The 18,825-nt window shown below is 47.0% G+C and overlaps 1 protein-coding gene and 1 long non-coding RNA gene across 2 annotated transcripts in view; one reads left to right on the top strand and one right to left on the bottom strand.

The window, feature by feature from the left end:
* Positions 1 to 741: 741 nt before the first annotated feature.
* LOC106508409 (uncharacterized) lies at positions 742 to 4,927 on the bottom strand. Its single transcript, XR_002338853.2, has 4 exons — positions 4,788 to 4,927; positions 2,785 to 2,867; positions 1,502 to 1,624; positions 742 to 856 (listed from the first exon to the last, which is right to left on the bottom strand). It is a non-coding gene; the product is annotated as an uncharacterized LOC106508409 (long non-coding RNA).
* Positions 4,928 to 5,989: 1,062 nt separating this feature from the next.
* Positions 5,990 to 18,825, top strand: part of TCERG1L (transcription elongation regulator 1 like) — a 180,514-nt gene continuing 167,678 nt past the window's right edge. The window contains exons 1-3 of the mRNA XM_084997466.1: positions 5,990 to 6,399; positions 8,381 to 8,527; positions 9,466 to 9,646. Of these exons, the coding sequence (XP_084853592.1) occupies positions 6,040 to 6,399; positions 8,381 to 8,527; positions 9,466 to 9,646 (688 nt within the window). The 5' untranslated portion in view covers positions 5,990 to 6,039. The remainder of the gene's footprint in view (positions 6,400 to 8,380; positions 8,528 to 9,465; positions 9,647 to 18,825) is intronic.

Raw genomic sequence — 18,825 nt, 5'->3', positions numbered from 1 at the left:
TGGACCTGGACACGGGTGGTCACGCCACCCAGGGAGCCTGTGTGGTGGCCTTGCATGAGGGCGGCTTGGATGCTGCGGACAGGCGGGAAGGTGCGCTGTGACCTTCAGCACTCTGGGCAGCTCTGGTCCTGGGGGTGATACAGGCCGTTCTCTCCCCAGGAATCTTGCTCTTCCAGGGCCTCGAAAGAAAGGTGCTCTGGGCTATGTCGAATTCAGGCCCAGCGCTTGGGAGCTCGTGCTAACTTGAGCCTGGTTGGAGCTGCAAAGCGCAGCCTGGTACAGGGGCACCTCATCAGCCTTGGGAAAAAGGGAGGCTTTCAGGCACTAACGACCAGCGCGTCTCCGCTGCTGGGGGCCCAGCAGGGCTTCCCAGACCTTCTCCTGTGCTCCAGGTTGAGCCTCCAAACAGCAAGACTGATAGTCCGCCTTCTTTCCCAGTTCAGACCAAGCCGCTCCTCCTCCAGAATTACTTCCAGTTGTCTGGGCGGAGGTTACACGTTTCCCAGTCGTGGCCCCTCTTGCGAGTCAGCCAGTGGCCCGGCCACCATGTAATCAAGCTGAGTGACAGCCCACCGTGCCTCTCCACGGGGACACGGGGACACAGGACCCAGGTGATAGGAATGCCTGCCCCCTCCTCTGCTCTAGTTAAGAAACCTGGGGAACCAGTGCTGTATGGTGGCCGGACAGCAGCAGGGGTCACACCACGTCGGCTTCCTCTGCCGTGAGAGCCTCATGCTCCGATGGGACGAAGAACTGTTCGCACGCACACATGTGAGTCCAAACTGAGGCTCGATGTCGTCTGGTGGAGGCCCGAGGAGCACGCATTGTGAAGGCTTTCGAGTTGCGGGGCTGGGCTCTGTAGATAAAATGCTCATGATTTCAAGTCGCCCAGCCCCACCCACCAGGCCAGCAGATGAGTGTGCTGAGACTGAAGCTGATAAACCCTGTGGCCTTTCAGCATCTCCTCTGCCCGCCCTGTCCTAAGTGCCCCTAAACCACATTCTATTAGGTGAAGGCCCCTCCCCCAGCAGCAGGGGTCACAGCCCTGGACACCAGAGGGCACAGGCAAGGCTACAGGCAGGGGGCGGAGGCGGCAGGACCCCCGACACTGCCCCAAGCCTGTCCCCGGAGTGCCCAGCCAGCCACTCAACCCTGGCCTTCCTCCCCTCCCAGGTATTCCTGGGTCAAAGAGCACAAAGACCAGGACAGGGGAGGGGCACCCTCGGAGAAATGCTGGGCCAGGCCCTCTCCCACCGTGGCCTCTCTGGACCGGGCCCCTGGTGTGAGCGGGTCACACTGCCGTGTTTGGTGCTGTCCTCCGCCCCCAGGCTCTAAGCTTTGCAGGGGACAGTTGTCTGCTCCCCGCCTCCTCTAGAGCCCGGCACCAGGTGCCCTGTGGGGGTCCTGGAAGTCACCTAGTTGGCTGGACCCCAGTCCCCTCTCATCTCCCCGCTGGGCACCCTTCTGCAGGACCCAACCCACCAAGCCCTGGCTGCATTACCGTCTGTGGTCATTCAGCTGCCCTGTCTTTGCTCCCTCCGGGGACTCAGGAGGATCCTGGCTGGGCTTCGGGCCAGCATGAGGACTGCTCAGTCACTGGACACGACCAATTTTTCAGTAGGTGCTGGGGACAGAAGAAGGAAGAATGCATGGTTCCTGCCACCCAGGGCTCCCCCCGCCAAGCTGCCCCGAGAGGCATGGCGGCTCCAGATCAGTGTGGAAGTGCTCCGGGGAGGGCGGCGGCTGTGGGCACCGGGAGGGGCATCTGCCTTGTCCTGAGCATCCCAGAGTCAAGCCTGAGGTAACCGTGGGGGTGCCTGCTCTTCAAGGGCCTCATTGCGCCCCACAAGCCCAATGCACGTCAGGACCTGGGACAGCGGACATCTGCCCTCGAGAATCGGAGAAGTGGGCGGTCAGGCCAGCAGGTAGGTGGTTCTTTATAACCAGACAGGCCCGCCACTGGCCCACGTCAGCTACAGATTCCCACTCGGAGCAGACTCACCTCCCTCCTGCATGGCTGTCTGCCCTGCTGTTGATAAGAGGGCTCCTCTAGGAATTTTTAACAATGTGGGGAACTGCTCATGCTACAATGCTGTGTGGAAACTAAGGTTTAAAACTATTTATTAGGAAATGCAATTTACCATAAAGCGTAGTATTATGAGATGCGCTATAACGCAATGCTCATCATCACATTTTATACAGAGAGGAGTAGAAACAAATACTACGGAGAGGAGATCAGCAAAGGTTCAGAGTCCCGTTTTCCTGTGATGCTTTTCTATATTTTCCGGACACGCTGCAGTTCCACTTTTATCATAAAAATCCTAATTCACTTTGACAAACAAGCGCACGCCCGCCCCTCCAGGGCAGTTTCACACGACCAGCCACCTCAGCTTATCTCCGGGTTTCCCGGAGCACTTCATTCCCCACCACCTGACCCCTGAGGGCCTCTCCTCTCCCAACCTCTGCTCTCTGCCCTCAGCGAGGGGACAGCTGCGCCTCTCCATCCTCTGGCCAATTCCAGTTCTCCTCCCAAGACTTGGCTCCTGGCTCCAGGCTGGAGTGTCCACCTGGGATGTGGGTGGACCTTCCCAGCTGTCCCTCGGAGCCTTCAAAGTCGTCCTGTCTAGATCAACCCCCTTCTCTGCTGCTCACCCCCAAAGGCCCGGCATCCCTGGGGAAGATTCCCAGCTGCAGACTCTGGGGTTGAGCGGAACTTGGAGAATCACTCTTACACTCGCCACTTCTCACCCATCACTGAGTCAGGCATCAACATGCCAATCCCACCTCTTGAAGACGCCAGCCTCCCTCCAGCAGCAGGGGCTCGAATTCCTAGCTTTCATCCAGGGCCTCATCATCAGCTGGCGAATCTACAGTAAGAAGGACCCGGTCAGACCAGCGTTTGTTTTGGAAAGATGTTCCGGCAGTGTGAGCTGGTGGGCAGGGCAGGGCCCTGCAGGGGGACACCTGTTATCACCTCCCCCCACCCCCGTTCCTCTGGGGATTATTTTAACTCTGTAGGTCTGGAGGAAGCATCTTTCTCTTTCTCTTTGGGGAGGGGACTCTTTTACATTTTACTTAGACGAGAAAATAACTTGGAAAAAAAAACCTCCCACAAGCTTGTAAAGTCTTATTTCATTGATCTCTCCCTAATACCCAACATTCTTTTTTCCTGAAAGGTAATAAACAATTCAGAACTCATTAGCGTATAAGAATAATTCACAGGTTTCTCTCCGTGTGGGTCGCGTCTTTCTCCAGTCTGTCACAGATTAGCTGGAAATTTCTGCTGGTTTTGCCTGAATAATAAGGACAGGCTTAAGATTGTTTTTATCGGTTAGGGGAACTTGAGACTAGGTTGTGATACACCCCTTCACAAGGAGAGTTTCTCAAGAGAGATGAAGAGGCAGGAGTTTACGGGGTGCCAGCCCAGGGCTGACCACCTGGGGGCGCTGATAGGTAAGTACACCTGCCCACCAGCAGCTGGATCTCGCTGGCACGAGCCTCCACTCACAGATGGACAGTCCCCTGTGAGTCCCTCAAGGGGGACAGGGCTCTCTCTTAAACACCCCTGGGAGTAAGAGCATCTGGTGGGGGGGGGCTTCTCTCCGTGGGGGTGTACAGCTGTTCCTGGGTTGACTGGGGTGCAGGGAAACCTCGAGATGAATATGGCAGAAGTAGGGGATAAGCCCAGCTCCTGGGCCCCCATAATCACACAAATTGACTAATTAGGGAAGATCGCTCTGCATCTGTGTCGTCCTCTGCTGTGTCCCCAGAATTCAGTACACAGCACTGTACGGAAAAGGGTTCAAGGCGCTGTAATGGATGAATGCAGTCAAGCCCATGGCAGGAGGTAGCGAAGGGGTCTGGGCTGCTTTGAGGCTCTTTGCGTGAACATGCTTCTGATTTCTCAGCTCTTGTTCAAAGCCAAGCAGTTGCCCACGGCATCCTGTGCTCAGGCCACCGGAAAGCCCTGGGGGCGGGGGATAAACATCACCAGCTGACAAAAGCTGACTTTAGCAGAACCACCCCAAGGACAGGGCTGTGTGGTTTGTGGTTCCCCCCAGAGTGCTTGTGGGTGTACCCACAGATCCTGGCTGAGCTCTGCTTCCCAGGAGTGTGGGGTCAGTGCATGTTGCACTTGACTTTTGCCGAGAGCAACATGGAAGCCAGGCACTGCCAGCCTCCGTGCAATGGAGAGAGGACAAACAACCCCTCTTCAGACAGGACCCTTTAAGGAGTGCACCTGAGCCTGCCCAAAGCACCTGCCCCGATTCCTCAGTCCTGCCACAGCTACCAAGACCAAGACCCTTATATCCCAGGTATGCACACATGCAAATATATGCGCATGAATTAAGGGCTTAAGCTGACGAGTAACAGCCTTCTAATCTGCAGAGCTTTCTGATTGTAGGTGAGAAAAAACAAAATCTTGCCAGAACTTTTGCATCAAAGAGAAATAAACTTGCTAATTGAAAAATGGTTCGCATGGAGGAAAACCTGGAGATGCCAGCTATGCAAATTAGCATATGCCTGGATCTAGAAGAAACCATGCCAGGCCAGGAGGAAATTAAGCAAATTAGGAGAATGAGGGAACAGCCCTGGGAGCAAATTGAAAGCTCTCCGGTGCTTTAGTTTCTCTCAGGAAGGAGGTCCGTGGACCTTCCAGAGGTGAAGACAGCTGTGTTTGGAGAGTCCCAGGTGTGTCTGTGAGGGTACTTGGGTGGTTGCACGCTCCCCTGCCCAGGTCAGGGTGGGCTCTTCATACAAGCTCTTAAAAGCATGCTTCATAATACCTCCTGTCTGCACGGGGCCCCGGAAGGCCCTTCGCCAAATGCTCCTAAGACGCACCGGGCTTGCGCTGTTATTTGCGGTGGGTTTCTCTGGCTGCCGACGACCTACGGAGTTCATTAGCACATGGAAGTCTTCCCCCAGCTGTCGGCACAAACTGCCCAGCGCTGGGCTGGGGCTCAGAGTGGGGATCACAAGGAGAGACATCGCTAACGAGGTCAGCTGGGGCGCGCGCCGCCTGGCGGTGACTGGTGTAACCAGCGCGGAGCCAGGCTCCTGTGCAGGCCAGCCGAGCCGGGGTCCTCGCAGGGAGGGGTCGGTCCTAGGTCCCAGGCAGCTCGGGTTGCACTGCAGAGGCTGCGTGCGGTGCGTAAAGCAGGAGCACTATTCTGGGTCTGGGAGAATCTAGGGCCAGTTCACAGTGGGCGACGCCAGCGACAACCGGACGTTCTGTGCAAAGGCCCAGAGGCGACCTGCCTGGAGCGAGGCGCCTGAGCTGGGGGGCGTAGGGTAGGGGCTGCAGGCAGAGGACACGCTGGGAGCTTTAGAAAAGCGTTTGGCAGATTTCCCAGAGAGAGAAATCTACCTGTCGCCAGTGGCAATCCGTGCCCACTTGGCGTCGGGGGCCGCGGCCAACATCCTCTCCCGGCCCTGCGCCCTTGACCCGAGCTAAGCCTGGCAGAGAGCGGCCCACGTGCGGTCCTCGCCGGCGCCCCCCGCCCAGCCTGCGGGCGGGACGTGCCTGACTCGGGCGCGGCCACCTTGGCCTCTGCTCGCGGCTGCGGGTGGATTCCGGGTCCCGGCCCCGCCGTGCGCTCCGTCCGCAAGAGCCGGCGGCCTTCAGCGGCTGCATCCGAGCGCCGGGCTCCATCTGCGGGATCCCAGCCAGGAGCGCCCTCAGATCCCCGCGCCCCCACCCTGTCCCCTGCCGCCCGCCGCAGGGGGGTCCGGGGACCCTTGCTGGCCGGAACCTGGAACCTGGGGCGCGGCGTGCCGGGCCCGGGCCCGGGGGGCGGCGGCGGCGGCGGCGGCGGCGGCGGCGGCGGCGGCGGCGGCGGCGGCGGCGCGGGCGGCCGCGCTTGGAGAGGAGGGCGGCGGGCGGGAGGAGGGGCTCCTCGCGCGGGGCAGGGGCGGAGCGAGCGGCCGCGCCGCGGAACCAAGTGAGTTCGCTCCGGAGCCCGCGCCGCCGCCGGCCCGCACCTCGGGCGCCCGCCGCCCCCGCCGTCCCCGCCGCCGCCGCCCGCGCGGGGATGTAGGATGCTGGTGGGCGCCAGGCTCCAGCGGCGGCGGCGGCAGCTGCAGCAGCAGCAGCAGCAGCAGCAGCCCCGGCGGCGGCAGCCTCTTCTCTGGCCGATGAATGCAGACCCGCCGCCGCCGCCGCCGCCGCCCTGGGTTTGGATGGTCCCCGGCTCCGCCGGGCTGCTCCGGCTGGGCGCCGGGGTCGCGCCCCCGCCAGTTCTGCTAGCCTCGGCCCAGCCCCCCGCCGCCCCGCTGCTCCCGGGGCTTCCCGGCTGGCAAGCCCCGGGCGAGCCCTTCCTGCCGCTGCTGCCGCTGCCCTCTGCGCCAGACCACGCCGCCGCCGCCGCCGTGCACCACTACCCCTTGCTCAACGGGCAGGTAACGTGTCCCCCGTCCCCTGGTCCTGGGCTCAGGGTCGCCGGCTACACCCTCTGCCCCCCGGCGCGGCCCTCACCCCGCTCCGGCGGCTCTGGCCCTGTGGCTCGCTCTTGCCTCCCTCGGAGGTCCTCGGCTCCCCAAACCGTCAGGGCGCAGCCCGGCAGCCATGCACAGGCAACAAAGTTCATGCTTCGACGTCCCGTGCTGCCTCCCGGCAGTTTTTGCGGTGTTTCCCTCGGTCTCTCAGCTGAGCAGTTTGGAGACCCGCACCCCAAGGCCGGCGTTGGGACCGCCTTGGCCATAACTTTCGCCCGGGCCGAGGTCGCTGTCCAGAGAGCGGTGCTGAAGTAGCCGACCCGGAGCTGAGCCTTGCAGCTGCGGACCGTGGCCGACTTACCGAATAGAAGTTAATACTTTTACAGTCTCTGCCAGGCTTGAAAAGCAAGCTGGGAATCAATACCTATTTCTGATTGTTATCTAGTTTTTTCCCCCCATTTGAACATAGACTCAGGACAATGCTTAAGGAAATGCAAACCAATGGAAGCCTGCAGGGCAATCCTGCCATTAACACTGAGAAATGCTGGCGGTGATTCCCACTCCCGCCCTATCTCTGCCTGAGCCCACCGAATTAGCCAGGGTCACATTGTACTTTAGAAGAGTTTGGCGTGTAAAACCTGGCATTAAAAAGGAAAAGTGACTGCACCTTTGATTAACGGTGCAACAGAGCAAGATAAACTGGTTTTGGCAAGAGCCATTGTTTGCTATGTAACTATGCAGATGCATGTAAATCAGGGAATAACATGTATTTTATTCCAGTGACTGTCCTCATTAGCATATTCAAATGAGTAGATGTTAGACTACACCATTTAATTAATTTAATTCCAATATTATCTTGCGAGCTTTTCTAAAAGATGTTGTTAACTCTTCCTAAACTGGTCTTTAGACTTAATGATATACCACATATGTGACGCTGAATATGGTATTTTGATGTGTGATGCGGTTCATATTGGGGGTTTTCTGAATAAACGTTGGTAGCTTTTTTGGTATTTTGTAGGGGTTGTTATAGCCTAGTGCTACCACTAGAGGTATATAATGCCAAGGAACTATATTTTTTTCCCTGAATGTAAAACTGCATTTTTTTTCTTGTGCAAATTTAAAAAGAAAAATCTCCCCCAAACTTAGTATTAATCTTCAAAATGTTTTGTGCTGCATATTTTCTGTTAAATAACAATATTTAGAACCAGAAGAATATTTTCACATAACAGGAAAATTTATGGTTTTAAAACAAATACATATTGAAGCCTTCCATATTACTGAGCAATGATTTTATTCTCCACCGACATTGAGTTAATTTAATTAGGGAGACTGTCTCCTAAATTGCCTGCTCCCTTTCCATGTTTGCTCTGCATGGGGCTCTTCAGTGACGCTATAAGCTCACTTGAAATTTCTCTGCCTTGAAATTGATTTGCATTTGTGAACCTTGGGAAACTTTGAATCTTAACCTATTTGAAAATACTACTTGTGCATGTCTAAAAAATGATAAAGGTAATTAATACAAAGGGTTATATGGGAAAGACTGTCACAAGATACATCTCTCTGCTTGCTTGAGAAAAGAATCCAAGAACGATAAAAGGAACACCCAGCATTTTGCCTTTCCGTTGTGGGTTCTCATTTTCTCAGGGCAGAAACCCATTTCTTACCATCTTCCCATGGTTTTGTGCTGAGCTCTTTCTTAATATTAAAGAATGTGGTGTTGCTAATGGATTGTGGTGATTCAGAGACAAAAATGTTTATAAATTTTTAGAATTTCTGAACATTTATGGGTTTTTTTTTGGACTGGGAAAAAGGAGATTTTTCTCATAATCAAAGAGATGCATTTTTAAATTCCCTTTTAAAGCAGCTCTCCCAGCATCTTTTGGGACAAAGTAGAGTTGATTGACATAAGCTAATGAGCACGCCTGTCTCTTCTCTTGGGTTTTAGTGGCTATTTGGTGGTCATTCTCCATCAGTTGGACTGTCCCCCTCTTCTGCTGTGGAATTGGTGCCCATTTTCCCACACGTCTGCCCATCCGTCCTTGCACCTTCTGTTGGGAAGAGTTGGATAGACAAAAGGATGCCTAACTGCAAGGTAAAAAAGGAACTCATTTGATTGGATAAATGTGCTTTAATTCTTAAGTTTTGGGGTCTTTCTGCAATGAAAATCACTGTGTGTTTCTACTTTTTAATCACAATAGATTGACCATCTAGGTCTAGAGAGAAATCTTTTTAGAATAAGATTGATCTGTTCAAAAGCACCAGTAGATGGTGATGGTGGTGGATTTTGCTTTAGCTTAAAATATTCAGATTCCATAGAACAATATAAAATTTCGAATTCTGAAACAGAATCTGCTTTTTAAATTTTTCAGTTTTTACATCTGTAACCATTGATCCAAATCTAGCTTTAAACATCATTTAACGCATGTATACCTTTCCAAAGCAAGTTTTCCTTGCTATCATTGCTTTGAGTGTTCGTCTTCCTGATGGTTTATCTTGGCTTTTGAATTCAGATATACTGGCTACACTTAGTTTACTCGAAAACCAGCAGAAAGTAGTACAGTGACTTGTATGACACACTGCTTACCTTGCTGGGATAATTCTGTAATCTTTCAACTGGCTGCTGGGCAGAATTAGCCGAGTCAATAGCTGAAGACCGGGCCACCGGATTTGACCAGAGGTGGTTGGTATCAGAGTTCTATTGTTCCTCGGGTTTTAAGATGGTGCTTTTTTTAGAGTCTGTTCACATAGAATCTGCAGCCTTCCATGTAAGACAAGATAAATAGTTTGCAGTGTTATCTTTTTCTTTTGCTATCTTTTTCTTTTTTCCCCTGTGGCTGCTCCTGCAGTGTATGGAAGTTCCTGGGCCAGGGGTTGACTCAAGCTGCAGCAGCCAGCCTATACCCAGCCACAGCAACGCTGGATCCTGAACGCAACAAGTAAGGCCTGACCCCCCTGAGCCGCAGTGGGAACTTCCCCAGCCTTTAGCTCTTATCGTGTGCGTGGTCTTAATTGTTGCTTTCTTTTGCACAGATCTTTTTTAACAATGCCTTTGCTCTGGACTCAACGTGGATGTATCCTGAGGAATCAAGATTGTTCCATGGGCACGACAAGCCTCAACTGTTGGGAAATCAAGTAGCCTTGTCTCTGTCCAGGCCAGCTCCTGCCTCCCGGCCTCTTCCCACTGTGGTGTTAACGCCTCAGCCTATACCAGGTCGGTGCCCAAATAGTGGGTTTTTTTTTCGTTTGTTTGCTTTGGCCACAATTTAGTTTTAGATGTAAAACTGTATCTGTCATTTTAATGAAGCAATTCTTTCAATTGTTTTTCAGTAAAACATAATTCCTTTTTCATTGGGTGCGATTCCTTTTTATAAAGAAATCGAGTTTAGGGTAGCTGAGTTGCTATTTTTTGGAATATGGGTCTGCTTGAAGGTAAAGAAGTGGCTGAGATGGTTTGTATAGAATCGTATTTTTATGCTCTATTTTTAGAATTGGACCACATCTTCTGCTGGTAGCTCCTAATAGGGGCCCTAATTGATCAAACAACTCATTTTAAAAAATGTCACATATTTGGGGTAAGGTGCAGCACTCCCTGGTCTGAAGGACACAGGCTCATGTACGGTTTTTGTGAATTTTGTCTTCACGCAGTTGAGGTGGTGCTGGTGGTAGTCTATAAAAGAGTGCTGTTTGGAAGATGGATTTTGTGCTATCTTTGGAGCCTAGTGACCTGAAAGAACATTTGTCTGGAACAGACTCCCCTGAAATAATCCCTAGCTGACAGATTGTATAATAAATCTATGTAATAACAAGAGAAAAACATCATCTTATGAATTTTTAAACTGATTTTAAAAATCACCTTAACATGTGATCATATTACAAAAGCAAATGCTGCCTATGCCACAGTTACCTCACAACACCTTCCATTCTGGAATATTTTATGACTTCAGAATTATATTATCTTCCCTGTAATTTGCTACCTACCCAGCTTGTCTCAATACGTAGCCCCAAAATTTAGTAAGGAGGACATGTTCCTGTGTCTAGTTCAATGCTGGTTTACGGGATATGTCTATTTCCTTCTCTCATCGTCTGGCTTATGTGTTCTCATTTGCTATGGGTCTCGTTTGGTGATGTCAGGAAGCACACTCGACTCTTTGTGTCCTTTCACAGACCTTAATGATTCTTGGCTGAAACTTGCCTTTTGTCCTTGTGACCATCTATTACCCAGTTCCTCAAATCTGAATAAGCGTCACACACACACACACACACACACACTTACACACAGTTTACACTAAGGTGATCCTGATTCCCATTTAATTGAATGATCAGAGGCAATGGTCAGAGAGCATGTGTTATACAGGTATTCCAGGGCTTTCGATGCCTCGCTTCACATACAAAAGTTTAATATTTTAGTTTCCCAAGACATGGGCAATACTGTCACTAAAATAATCAGCAAATTTAGTTTAAAGAATAGTGAAACTAGTTCACTGTTCCAGTAAAAGCTCTGAGTGACCTTTCCTCCTGTCAGCTCCCTCTTGAATATCCCGTAGACATTTGCAGCACACCTTAATCCTCTTAAGAAATTCATACTGTGAACATGCTATATATACATGCTTAGTTGAAGAAGCTTATGACAAATTATCCTAGCTTTTCTATCAAATAAATAATTTTATGTGCCATCATGTGGCAAATATTTTATACTTAAAGCGTATTTGTGTTCCTTTTACCTTTTGACTTTTTGAGTAATCTACTTTAAAGGACAAAATAAAGTAATATTTCTTCCTAACATGGTCGATAATAGAATAACCAGCCCTCCTAACCCCATCTGCTGCTTGTCAAATCTCTACTTTTATTCTTCTCTGGATATTCTCTTTTGGATTTATGAACCATAAGAATATAACACGGCCTTACTTGTCTTTTGGGGAGTAATGTATCTGTCTTCAGAAGTATTTTTAATAACAGTCAAATTCATTTGTTTTGAAATAAGAATTTCTGAACTGCTTCATGAAAATTTTGATTTTTCAGAATTCTTAGAAATTACTATTCTGGAAAGTATGTTTTAAATGACCTTTAGTCCAAAGAACACATTTAGGGGATTGTTTGTATGTTACAAACTGTTGAAGAACCTAGAAGGTGGAACAAGAAAAAGTCAAAATAGGGTCAGTTTCTGGTGGGTTAAATGTTGGTACATTGTTTCAATTGTAGTGTAATTAGTGAGAAAATATAGCCTCATTAAAACATTTTACATGTAAATTTTCAGATATATCGTTAAAAATTATTTTACAATTGTTATTACGTTTTATATCCTGTTATAAATCGATAAATTTAAGTACTATATTTGACTTACATAAATTTATATATTTATAAATATAAAATATATCATGCGTTTTATACAATGCAGTATATATTATATAATTGATAAGTTGATCCATCTTGTAAATTGTTATGTACAGAGGTAAATGGTCTTAGAATCGGATATATTTTATTCGTCAAAGAAGCATGATGAGACTTCAGAAGAACAAGGATAGTGACTCAGACCCACACTCGTTTTAAATAGGCTTGGCCAGCTCAGCGCTTGTTTCTTTCTTGGACAGACAGTGCACTTGTATAATAATCACTCCTGACAGTGGCAGTATGAACCGTGAGCGCAAATGATGGGACATGAGAAAGTGGTTTTGTTTGACTGAGCGTGTGGTTTGCTGAACTGAGTTAGAAATCACGATGGGCAGAGGTATCCCGTGGGTGACCACCGAGGCTCATGTTAAGACGGCGCCCTTCCTGATCAGTCACTGGTTAAGAACCAGATGTGTGGTGGCAGGGTCTCATACAGTATTAGCGCAACTTGAATGAAGTTGGGAGCACCTACAATTTAATAAATATCTTGAAGGGCTTTTTTTTTAAATTTTTTAATTTTTTAAATTTTTATTTTTTTAAAGGACTTTGTTGTTGATATAGGTTAGACTCATCATTATATGCGATGATAACGATGATGATATACCATTTTACACAGACCCAAAGAAAGCCTGTTGGCCACCTGGAAGCATAGAACTGAAGGTCAGCCATGTTCTGCTGGTCCTCTGTAGGTGGCGCAGGTGACACAGGAGGGGTGTAGGAGGTGCAGGTGATGCAGGAGGTGTAGGAGATGCAGGTGGTGCAGGAGGTATAGGAAATGCAGGAGGTGCAGGCAGTGCAGGAGATACAGGTGGTACAGGAAATGCAGGTGGTGTAGGAGATGCAGGCAGTGCAGGAGATGCAGGAGGTGCAGATGGTGTGGGTGTAGGAAATGCAGACAGTGCAGGAGGTGCAGGCAATGGGCTTAATGGGAGGTTTGGGTGGTGTGGGCAGTGCAGAAGCAGCTCCTCAAGGAGCCTTCACTACTCACACTCTCCTGGGCATGCACCCATCTCTGTGGGCCTGGAGTCTCCCTGTGGATGTTGAACATAAGAGGAGGGTCTCGGGAAGGTCATCAAGGATGATCTCCAGGGGCTGATGTGCCCGAAACCCACCATGAAGACTCTGCAGAACTTGACCAGGGGAGGAGAGGGAATGAGAAGTGGAACCTGCAGAGTCACAAACTCATGAGGAATGTTTTGTCAGGTGATGACAAGCAGTGGAGCAGCCTAAACTGAGGAGGAGAGCAGGTAGCAGACCAGGAAGTGGTGGCCTGGGGCTTCTTCTTGTGAGACTGATCCAGTTATCTTAAAGGGCCTGTGTAAGCCCTGGGCTCTTTAGAGTGTCATGGGACTTCCCGTTGTTCATCAGCTCTGGAGCTGTAGTTTATTCAAGAAAGTGTGAACCTGTCCTTGGAAACAGAGCAGCAGACAAAGAGAAGGCAGAATCTTCTCACTGAAAAATAAATGCGAGTCTACAAAAATATGCACAGTTACAACTGTGCTAGAAACTAAAGTCTCTAGTGAATAATTTAGCCACTTTTAAAGGAATTGTCCCTAATTACAGTGTGAATGGGTTGAACTAAGACCTAGGATTAACTAAAATGCATTCCTGGGCATCAGAGATCCATTCAGGACCAGACTGCAGGACAGGCAAGAAAGCTGAGGCCAGCACAGGCTGCCCTCCTCTTCAGAAGTCTCTGCTCTTAGGACCTGGCCCCATCACTTTGCCTCTTCTGTCAACATCTCCCTTCTCCTGTGACATGCTGAGTCCCTCTTCATCCTGGGGAGAGATGGGCTTGCCTTGCTTCTGAGGATATGAAGTTTGTCACAAGTAGAAATCGGGGCAGGGACCCTAACAATGAAATATCTGAAAAAGAAATAAAGAAAACAAATCCATTCACAATAGCATGAAAAACAGTAAAATACTTAAGAATACATTTAACCAAGGAAGTGAAGGATCCGTACAATGACAACTACAGGACTTTGATAAAGGAAATAGGGAGTTCCCATTATGGCTCAATGGTAGAGAACCTGACTCATAACCATGAGGTTGCAGGTTCTATTCCTGGCCTTGCTCAGTGGGTTAAGGATCTGGCATTGCTGTGAGTTGTAGCATAGGTCGCAGATGCAGCTCAGATCCTGCATTGCTGTGGCTGTGGTGTAGGCCAGCAGCTGCAGCTCTGATTTGACCCCTAGCCTGGGAGCTTCCATATGCCGTGTGGCCCTAAGAAGAAAAAAAAAAAAAGACTTTGATAGAAGAAATAGAAGAAGACAAAATAAATGGAAAGATATCCCATGTTCATGGATCGGAAAAATTAATATTGTTAAAATGTTCATATCACTCAAACTCATATGTATTCAATGCAATCCTCATCAAAATTCCAATACCATTTCTCATAGAAATAGAAAAAAATCCTAACATTTGTATAGAACTGCAAAGACCCTGAATAGCCAAAGCAATCCTGAGAAAGAAGAACAAAGTCAGAAATATCACACTTCCTGGTTTAAAACTATATTATAAAGCTTTAGTAATTAAAACAATGTGGAACAAGCATGAAAATAAGCACATAGACAAAAGACCAATGGAAAAGAATTGAGAGCCCAGAAATAAACTGTGTATATACAGTCAATTAACATTTGACAAGGGAAACCAAGAATAGTCATTGGGGAAAAGATAGTCTCTTGAATAAATGGTGTCTAGAAAATTAAATAACCACATACTGAAAAATGATACTAGACTTCTAACGTATACCACTCACAAAATTACCCTGAAATTAATTAAAGGCTTAATCATAAGACCTGAAACTATAAAACTTCCAGAAGAAAATATAGGAGAAAATCTCCTTGGCATAGGTCTTGGCGGCATTTTCTACTATATGACAATAAAAGCACAAGTAGTGAAAGCAAAATTCAACAGGCGTGACTATATCAAACTAAAAATCTTTGGCATAGCGAAAACAACAGAATGGGAGAAAACATTTGCAAACTGTATACTTGATAAGGAGTTAATATTCAAAATATGTTAAGAAGTCATAAACCTCAGTAACAGCAACAACAGAACACGAACAATCCATTTTAATGAGAGGAACTGAATAGACATTTCTCCAAAAAGACACAGAGATGGCCAATGTATATATGAAAAGATACTCAACATCCCCAGACATCAGGGAAATGCAAATGCAAACCACCATGAGGCATCACCTCACACCTGTTTGAATGACTGTCATCCAAAAGACAAGCTGTAACAAAATGTTGGAGAGGGTGCGGAGAAAAGGGAACCCTACACACTGTTGGTGGAAATATAAATTGGTGCAGCCAATGATATTCCACTGTATTCCGTACATGGAAAACAGTATGGAGGCGCCTCTAAAAATTGAAAACATACCTACCGTGTGATCCAGCAATTTCACTTCTGAGTATTTTTCCAAAGGAAATGAAAAACCATTATTGAAGAGATGATATCTGCACGTCCACAGCATTATTCACAAAAGCCGAGACAGGAAAACAACCTAAGTGTCCAGGTACGGATGAATGGATAAAGAATATGTATAAAATATCATGCAGCCATCAAAAAGGGAAGTCTTGCCATTCGCAACAATATGGATGGACCCTGAGGGCATTAGGCTGAGATGAGCCTGACAGAGAATGACAACTATTGCATGATCCCACCTCTGACAGAATCTGAAGCAGCCACATGCATAGAAACAGAGAGTGGAGTGGTGGTTACCAAGTGGGAGGGATGGGGAAACGGGGGCCACGGGCTACAAATTCCCAGCGATAAGATGCGGTAGGTTCCGGGGATCTAACGTGCAATGTGGTGACCATGGTCAACAATGCTGTTTTATATACGGGAAGGTTGCTGAGAGACTGGATCTTAAATGTTCTAATAAATAAATAATTAGAAGTTCTCAAATCAGTAATCTAAATTTCTACTTTGAGTCAAGGGAAGAGAGAACTAATTAAACGGAAACACGCATAAGAAAGGAATTGTAAACGTAAGAGCAGAAATCAAATAAATTAATAACAAAAAAATAAGGAAAAATCAATTAAAATAGAAGCTTTTTTGAAAAAGAAAGATAAAGCAACTGGTTACAGAGCCTAAGAAAAAAGAAGAGCAGCACTGCAGATTGTTGATGTCAGGAATGAGAAAAGGGACAACACCAACAACGTAACAGGAAAATGGTACAAACTACCACTTGACAGTAAACTCAACAGCTCATACGAAAAAGGCAAATTCTTTGTAAATCACAAACTACTGTGCTCACTCAAGAAGAAACAGGAAACATGAGTAGCACCATATCGACTAAAACATTAAATCCATAATTTCAATCCATCCAACGGAGAGATTCAGGCTCAGATAACTTCACTGAACGTCGACCAACATTTTAGGAAGAAATGACACCGAATTTAAATAAACTTGTGCAGAAAGTAAAAGCAGGAATAACATTTCCCAAGTTATTTTCCTCTGAGGTCGGCAATCCTCTGATACAAAAAACAAACAGATATTACAAAGAAAGACAATAAAAGACCAATGTACTTCATAAACATAGAAGCAGAAATCCTCAACATAATATTAGCAACATATAAAATTGACGGTACATCATGACCAGGTGGGTTTTCTTTAGAATGAAATGTCCGTTCAACGTTAGAAAATCAATGTTATTCACTTTATCAAAAGAACAAAGAAAAACAATATGATCATTTCAATAGATGCAGAAAATGTATCTGTCAAATTCAACATCTATTCAATATTAAAAACCAACCAACCCACCTCTACGTCAACTCTGAATTGAAGGGAACTTTGTCAAAATAAATAAATAAATAAAATAAAGGGGACTTTGACAGAGGATATCTAGGAAGGAACCACAGCTCACACTCTGTGTAATGGTTAATGCCTCCTGTTTTCTCTCCAAGTTGGAGAACAGGCAAAGATTTGTGCTTCCACCACTTCTACGCAAAACTGTACTGGAAGTCCTAACCAAAGCCTTGGTGGAAAAAAAAAAAAAAAAAAAAAGGAATGAAAAACATACAGACTGAAAAGGAAGAAACAAAACTGTCTCTATATTTAGGCAAAATTGTTGCCATCTAGACCATCTCAATGAGCCTACCAGAAGCTGCTAGTACCAATAAGTGAACTTAGCAAGGGTGCAGAAGACAAGGTGAGTGTGAAACTCAGTTGTGTCCTTGTATGACCAGTAATGAACAACCAGACATTAAAATAAAATAGCAGTATCACTAAAGCCCCAAACCCAGTAGATATCTATGGATTAACCTAACAAACTATGAGTCCTGAAAACCACAAACCATTGAATGGAGAAATCAAAGACATGAATTGAGAGAGAGAGAGACTTTGCGTTAAGGAGCTGGACGCCTCAGTCATGTTGAGATGGCAGTTCTCTCCGAGGTGACCTATGAATTCTGTCCAATCCCAATCAAAACCCCAGGGTCACAGAAATTGACAAGCTGATTCTATGGCTGATATAGAAAGCCGAAGGAAGTAAGAGGGCCACCACAATGTGGAAAACGAGAGACACCTGATAGAGCGACAAGAATGAAGGTTTTGTGGAACTGGCAAAGGGAAGGAACAGAGACTAGCCAACCACAGTAACAGAGCCTTCAGACACACACACACACACACGCAGTCAACTAATTTTTGACAAAGGTGCCACGGCATTCAATATAGAACAATTTGCCCTTTCAATACATGGTTTTGAAGCAGGTGACTATTCCTTTTTAAAATAAATAAATGACCCTTGACCAATACCTTGTATCATACATAACAATCAAAGTTGCAAATAGACCAGATTTTAAAGCCAAAGTCCTAGAACTTCTTGAAAGAAAACATAAAAGAAAATTTTGTGATTTAGGCAAAACTTTTTTAGATATGACATCAAAAGCATGAACCATAGGATACAACGCATTCATAACTGGATTTCACCAAAATGAAGTACGGTCGCCCTTTGGAATGACTTTCAATACAGTGAAAAGGAAAGCCACATACGGGGAGAAAATGTTTGTAAAGTGGCTATCTGATAAAGAATGATCTACAATATATAAAAAACTCTCATAAGTCAATAATAAGAGAACAAAGAACCTAGCAAAACATGTGACCAGACGCATTACCAACAAAGATATGTGATGACAGTTGAGCACATGAAAACATTCTCAGTGGTATCTATCATTAGGGAGATGCGAATTAAATCCATAATCCCTACACACCTGTTGGAAGGGCTGTAATTTAAACAATGCATGGGCAGTACCAAGTGCCTGTGAAGAAGGGGGCAGCTGAAATTTTTATAGCCCTTTGGTGGGTGTGCAACATGATACAGTTGCTTTGAGAATCAGTTTGACTGTTTCTTATAAACATTCCTGTATAATATACCCAGAAATCTCACTCCTAAGTACTTACCCAAGAGTAATAAAGAAATGTTCCCCCCCACACACACATAAATCAACTGTACACAAAGGTTTATAGTGGCTTTATTTGTAACCAACAAACCTAGGAATGGTCCAAATATCCATGAACTAGTGTGTGGATTGACAAACTTGGAAACCTCCAAACAACAGAAGCAGAAGCAACCAGAGTGGACTTCTGATATGCACAGCCATGTGCCTGAAAGCCAGGAGCATCATGCCGAGTGGCAAACCCAGGCTCAAGCATTTGTATCGTAGATAAGTCCCTTTCCATGACGTTCAAGGAAAAGAAAAACTGTAAGACTCAAAACAGAGCAGTGGTTTCAGGGACTGGTGGGAGGGGGACATTGACTGCAGAGTGGCATAGGGACCATTTGGGATTTGTGGACACCCACCTACTGGTGGTGGTGGTGATGGTTCCATAACTGCCTTTGCTGAAATTCAGAGACCCGCACATGCAAAGAGAATAAATGCCGCTGTAGGAAATTATGCCTGAATGCACCCAACTGTTTATTCTTAAAGAGAGAGACACTCCCAGTAAAATGTGCAAATTTTAGCTGACCCAGGCTTGAACAAATGAAACAAAAAA

The sequence above is a fragment of the Sus scrofa genome, chromosome 14 (assembly GCF_054392235.1).
Source record: "Sus scrofa isolate SSC_HxYL_T2T_F1_AM1 chromosome 14, Sscrofa_HxYL_maternal_Yorkshire_Landrace_v2.0, whole genome shotgun sequence".
In the NCBI taxonomy this organism is placed as follows: Eukaryota; Metazoa; Chordata; class Mammalia; order Artiodactyla; family Suidae; genus Sus; species Sus scrofa.
The sequence above is the reverse complement of the archived record's forward strand: the minus strand, read 5'-3'. Positions and strand labels throughout refer to the sequence as shown.